This window comes from Vigna umbellata, chromosome 3 (genome assembly GCF_029865625.1).
Source record: "Vigna umbellata cultivar VRB3 chromosome 3, Vumbellata_1.0, whole genome shotgun sequence".
NCBI lineage: Eukaryota > Viridiplantae > Streptophyta > Magnoliopsida > Fabales > Fabaceae > Vigna > Vigna umbellata.
The window spans coordinates 36,871,336-36,877,705 of record NC_142167.1 but is presented as its reverse complement, the minus strand read 5'-3'; the positions used below and the strand labels follow the sequence as shown (position 1 = coordinate 36,877,705).

The 6,370-nt window shown below is 30.6% G+C and overlaps 1 protein-coding gene across 1 annotated transcript; it reads right to left on the bottom strand.

The window, feature by feature from the left end:
• Positions 1–285: 285 nt before the first annotated feature.
• LOC124847906 (uncharacterized) lies at positions 286–5,504 on the bottom strand. Its single transcript, XM_047325497.2, has 7 exons — positions 4,919–5,504; positions 4,741–4,823; positions 4,541–4,549; positions 4,225–4,313; positions 3,636–3,760; positions 3,392–3,468; positions 286–1,241 (listed from the first exon to the last, which is right to left on the bottom strand). The coding sequence occupies exons 1-7, from the start codon at positions 5,083–5,085 to the stop codon at positions 601–603; spliced, it is 1,191 nt and encodes a 396-aa protein (XP_047181453.1). The 5' UTR covers positions 5,086–5,504; the 3' UTR covers positions 286–600.
• Between the last annotated feature and the right edge of the window lie 866 nt (positions 5,505–6,370).

The window sequence follows — 6,370 nt, the reverse complement described above, 5'->3', positions numbered from 1 at the left end:
ATTTTTTAGGTCTTTACAAGAGTGGTAATCAAAAGGTATCACTACAATTTAGCATAATATATTCAATACACAAAATGATATAAAAATAATTTTTGTTCACTTTAAAAACACACAGACTCAATTTATTTTTAATATATATGATTATTTTCTACTTAGACAAATATTTTAATGCATACTAGGGTTAGGCGACATGTAGAACAAAGCCAACCAGAGATCAGATTTCAGATCTCAACACCAACTATTATGCCACAATAAAATAAGAAGGAAAAGGAAAAGAAAGCCAGATTATTTAAACAAAGGAAACTTTGTTTTGCATTTTGCACCCCAAATGCTAAAAAGGTTTTGATCTTAACATATACTGCATTTTCTCCTAAGATGAGGATTAGTTTAATTTCCCCTCTCCATCTACTCCCCCCACCCTCCAAATCAGATTTTTGGTTTTTGCACCTTTAAACTAAAATCCATTCTAAAATGAAAAGAGAGTGTTTGAAGAAAGTAAATCCTAAAACCAATGAACACTTTCACAAGTCATCTATTGTTCACACCCATCCACCACCTATCACAACAAATCCCAACAACATACATAACAAACCCAATAATCTAAGCATAGTTACAAGAAACTGAAGTTGTTGTAGATGATGGAGAAGAAGATGCAAAAGATAGTATCTCCTTCTGCTTGTTATCCCCATGCACCATGTTTCCACCACCCTCACCACATTCAATGCTATCAAAAACTGCTCTCATATTGACATCACTCCCAGTCTCACAACAAGGCTCTGTGCTCAACAGAAAATCAATGTCTTCCTCAAACCCTGAACCACCTCCAAACATGGCTACTAAATCCTCAGCTTTGCTGAAAGCAAAGTCTTGATCTTGAAACTCAGACACCCCAGTGTACATGAAGCTCCATGGCAGATCCTGTTCAAGCACATGATCCATAATAGTGACCAGTGATGATGACTCTTCCTTAAGGGGTGTGTGTGGAACTTGGTTGTGCTGCACTGCTGCCATGTGCAGATTCTCAGAAGGGGTTGGCGTAGTTGTGTTCTGTTGTTGTTCTACTTCTGCTTCTTCTGAGTCTGAGGAGTTGGGAACTGTTTCTCTTTGTGCTACTGTTTCTTGAGTTTGGTCCTTTTTCCTTTTGTCAATGTAGTTGCTTATGTCAAAATTGGTCACTGCATTCAGTCCTCTGTACTCTATTGCTGCTAAGTCATATGCCACAGCTGCCTCCTCTTGAGTTTCTTTGCAGTTCAAATCAAGCAAAAGAAAAAATAAATACCCCTAAATGATTAGCACTTAAAACAGAAGAAATGATTCTTACACAGGGAAAATATATGATCATATGATGTTTTAAAGACAAAATTCTATATGATCTTATGATGTTATCTTAACACATTTGAAGTGATAATTGTAGACAGTTTATTTGATGACATTATCAGATTCAGAATCTGATCACTGGATTAAAAGACAATCAAAATTGTTAAGAAACACAGCAGTGTTAACTAAAAGTAGTTGGTGATTATTTAATTAAGAAAGAATAAGGTTTGAAAAAAAGACAACTTTATGACATACATAGAATCTCACAAAGTTAAAAGCTTTTGAAGTATGAGGACAGGATTAGTGTTCACGTGCTTACTGAATTTGGGGGGTGTTTGTGTCCTGCTTCCTGATCTACTTCTCTTTTTAATTCTTAGCATATCTTTTCAGCTATCTATATAACTATTCAAACAAGCCTTTTATTTTATTCTGCCCTCAAGATTGACAATTTTTAAATTCATACTTTTGACCGACATGCTGGCAAGAGATTGTGGACACTGCATATGAACAAAGTACAAAGTCAAGCATATGCTGTACCCTCCAACATGCTTGTCTATGAGGTTTAGGGTTCTATTGTCAAATGTTAGATTCAACTTGGCCAACTAAATTCTCTTCAAACTAACCTAATTATCACAAATCACATTGCTTAAACTTTCAAAAACTTCTTAATTAGAACAAAATATTTCAATAGAAGAAATGGCATAATGTTTTTACTTGCTTACACTTGTCATTTTATGAATTTGATCTCTGTAAAATTTTTGACATGATAAAAAATCAGCAGAAGAATTAAAATTTTACCATGAATAAAAGTTAAAAAGTTAACTAGTATAAAAGTTATATAAAATTGCAACTGAATTATGGTTATGATAACCCCACAGAGAAGGGTGTGGTGGTGACTTTGAATAAAGTGGACCCATGAAGAAAGGAAGAGGGGGGTAATGCACGTGCCATGTTGGTGAGTGTTTGCAGCTGTAACTTTCCTATGCTGCTATTTTTATGTGATCCACAGCCACATATTGTAATGTCAGACCAGAAATTGATGCATACTGCAACTACTGGACAACACTACTGCAGCTACAGTTCAAGCAATGAGAACAACTCACACACATGATGCATCCTAGAACTCAACCTTTTCTCTTTTTTTCTTTTTTTCACTGTCATTAATTATGAGAACTGCAGGTTTACAACCTGTACTTGTCAAATATTTTCTTAAAAATTAAGGAAACATTTATTTGTTCTTTTATTTTCACCTTTCATTATAAAATACCATGTTCTTTTACATGTCACACACACAACAAAGAGATTTTATGTCAAACACCCCTTCTCTTCAACTCAACAAAAAAAATTCTTTAAAAACTATTCTTTCGGAATAAAAATGAAGCTAAAACAATTCTTGAGTTTTTTTTTTCTTTTACTTGTGTTTTATTTCTTGAACAATTTTTTTTTGTCAAAATTATTTTTCAATTACAAAAATAAATAGAGTCAGACAAAGAGAATAGAAATTTTGTAATCAGCCGTGACATGTACTTGGAATTTGTGAGCGAATTTTTGTCTTATATAACGTGAAAATGTGATTTTGAAGAAGATTATAACCAAATACTATTTTGTTTAACTAGAGGGAGGTTGAGTATAAAGAGAAGATTTTGAAATTTGAATTGAAAATTAAAAGAAAGAAAACTAAAATTTTGTAAATTTTCTGTGTCTCTTCTATTTACACATATTTTCTTCAGCTGAATACAAATACTGTTTAACTCTAACTTTTATCATTCAATTATTAGTATTTTGTGGATGTTATCTTTAAATAAAAAAAGAGGGTATAAATCTGATTGAAAGTTTGACTTATTTTTGTGCAACATATGGATAAGAAAGAAGCCGAAAAATAGCAAGTTTCTAAATTGTAACCAAGATATGAGTATTCATAGCTTTGGGGTCTACAAAGTGTACTTTCTCCCACTTTATCAATTGCCACATGTGAAATTATCTGTATTTTTATTTAGCTTTGGAATTTCACAAAAAAAAAAATATACAGTAAAATTTAATGATTGAAAAATAGAAAATAAATGTGACTACTTACTATATGTTCCCAAGTAAAGGTACTTGTTTCCACACACTCTTCCTATGCGCGCTTCCCAACGCCCATTATGATGATGCCTGTGCAAATATAAACATAAATATATTAATATCAGAATAACAATATTTACAGAAAAAAGAAATTTAATTTTACCCTTAATTTATTAGGAAAATTACAATTACAATTGTAAAATACAGTGAAAAAAAAAAGTAAAAAAAGAAATGATTTTAATCACAATTCAACTAACCTAGCAACCCCACGATACTTAGATATGCCTCTAGAAAAACCACTGCTTTGGCGCCGCAAAGAAGCTAAATATTCTTCTTTTGAAACTTTGTCAATTTCCTCAAGATCCTTTGTGTAATTTCCTATCTGAACAAAACAAAAACACTATATTGTCACAATTTTTTACATTACACAAAAAAATAAACTTTTTAATCATATGATTATATTTTTTTAGGTTAAATATTTCTTCTAAACTATTATAAAAAAATATTTTTTCCCTAAATTAAATTCTAAAAAATTCAGTCTCAATGTTTTATAAAATTAATATAAAACATTGATTCTAATGAACAACATCTGAAATATTTTTTATATTATAATTAATTTATCAAGGAACTGTAATATATTATTTGTCAAAAAAATGATTTACTTTATTTTTATAGAGAATAAAGATTAACTATTATATAATACATTATAAAGATGAAATACAACTTTTTATAATTTAAAAAATTATATATTTAATATACTTTAGAGAAGAGAATTTTACATCATATTGTAAACTTTAAAAAGATTACATTTTTATCTATGGGATAAATTGAAAAAAATTGATATACCGGAAAATTCAAAACTGCATCTTTTCCCCAGTACTTCAGGGCTGCAAGATCATAGGTACGGGCTGCAGCTTCTTCAGTATCGTATGCTCCTGCAGAAAAAAAAAAAGGAAAATATTAAAAAATAAAATTAAAAAAAGCAGAGAATTGGGTCCAAACAACAGCATCATGATCAGAATCTTTCTTGACATTAAAAAAAACAATAACAATCCAGAAAAAGAAATACTGCAGTTCAATTAATAATTAAGAATTCAGAAAAAAAAAATGAAAAAGTTGACTAGGATTTTGTGAGATCCAAGTGCATGAGAAAATGACTTACCCAAATAAACTAAACAGCCCCAAAAGCGTGTAAACGTTGCAATCAGAAAGATTAGCAGAAACAAAACAAGGTCAGAAACTGATAATAACAGTAATAATAATATTAATTAAGAAAACATAAAGAAAAGATGTTAAATTAGATTAGATCTCCTTGATTTTCTCTCTTGTTAATTGGATAATTGAAGAGAGAAAAGCAATTACCTTGTTTACCCTTCTTGCTTTGAATGTTGTTCCAAGAGGTCTTATCCCATAGGTGAGCTTCAAACCTACCTGTCCACCTATGTCTGATGATCAAAGAGAAATGAGAGACATGCAAATGCAGATGAAGAATCACTGAGGAGAATTCAAAATTTACAATTGAAAAGTGAAATTCATGAACCTTGTAACTCCTCTATAGACAGAACTTCTTCTGCAAGTGGTTTGATTCTGCTTGCATTTCTGTGACTTCAAGTTGTTCCTCCTTGGATAATTAGGTCTTCTTTTTCCTTGCTCAGCAATGGGAGTTTCAGAAGATGATGAACAAGAAGATGATGGAGACCTCTTCATTGGTGCCTCAATCTGAACACCCTTTTGCCCCAAAAGAACAGAAATGGAAGAAAAACTCAAATGGGGTGTGTGAATGGAGATAAAAAATGGATTTTTAAATGTTTTGCCTTGCCAAGTTTCTCTCTTTTTCCCTTCTATGATGTTCTATGATGGCATATTTATATGTACAGTTGTGGGAGCAATCTGGTTACCTAAAGTGGTTCACCAAAATAGAGAGAAAGAAGGAAAAAAAGGAAGAAATTTGGATGTATAAAAAGAAGGGGAAAATAGTTATATAGACAATTGAATCTGCAATTGTAAGAAGGGTGGAAGTGGAAAAAAGGAACTGAAAGTAAATGGAAGAAGAGAAAAGGAAGTGATGATGGTTGGTTTAACCTTGGGTTGGAATTTAACTTGATGAATTAACCATGGCTAATTATGTGGCTTGAACTTGAGGAACAAGGGTGGTGCAGCCATGCTACCAATGGGATTATGTATTCTAAGCTGGCTTTCTTTTGTTTAGGAATCTCAACCTTATTTTTTAACCATTTTTAAATTGGTTCTCAGTCATTAAAATAATGAAAAAAGAAGAGAACTTTACCTGACTTAATTGGGTAGTGTCAAGAGTCCACGTCAGATACTGTCATTTTAGACTGTGTTTTTTCTTTTTTGTGTGTCTGTAATATTAGTTGTTGGCACAAACATGTGAGATATGAGAGAATGTACCTTAATCAGAAATTAGTTGAGAATGTTTTGTGCAAGAAACAAAGAAAATTCAGAAGTTATGAAAGGATGGAAACACTCTCAATCTTTGTTCTGTTTGTTAGCTATATATGTTTTAATCTTTTTATCTCATTCTCATCATAATTCTTGTGTGTGCAATTTACAAGATGAATAGTGCCACTTTGAAAGTTGAATCACATTAAGCAATGCTTCCTTTAAGTTATTTTCATATATGTATAAGTTTAGATTGTCTATTTTATCACTAACAACTCTTTGATCATTAAAAAAATCAATTTTTGTATTTGTAGAAAAAAGTTAAAAATTAAAATAATGAATTTAAAGTTATAAAAATTTATTGGGTATTAAAATAATAGTACCATTATTTTTAAGTTTAGTATTTGTTTCTTTTGTTATATTATCTGTGTGTTAAATTTTTAAAATATATGATATTGATATACTAAAAAGTTTTAAATATATTTTAAAAATTAAAAATCAACATCGATTCATATATTTTGAAAATACAAGAAAAATAACACACAAAAATAAATATGAAATTCAAAATTTTTATATATCAAATAAAGGA

What these genes read in the sequence shown, in the direction of transcription:
- LOC124847906 (XM_047325497.2), bottom strand. Translation starts at nt 5,085, where the DNA reads ATGAAGAGGTCTCCATCATCTTCTTGTTCATCATCTTCTGAAACTCCC. An exon ending in ATGCAGTTTTGAATTTTCCG is followed by an intron (nt 3,761 to 4,224) that starts GTATATCAATTT and finishes TGTTTTGTTCAG; the next exon opens with ATAGGAAATTACACAAAGGA. An exon ending in CCTTTACTTGGGAACATATA is followed by an intron (nt 1,242 to 3,391) that starts GTAAGTAGTCAC and finishes TGAACTGCAAAG; the next exon opens with AAACTCAAGAGGAGGCAGCT.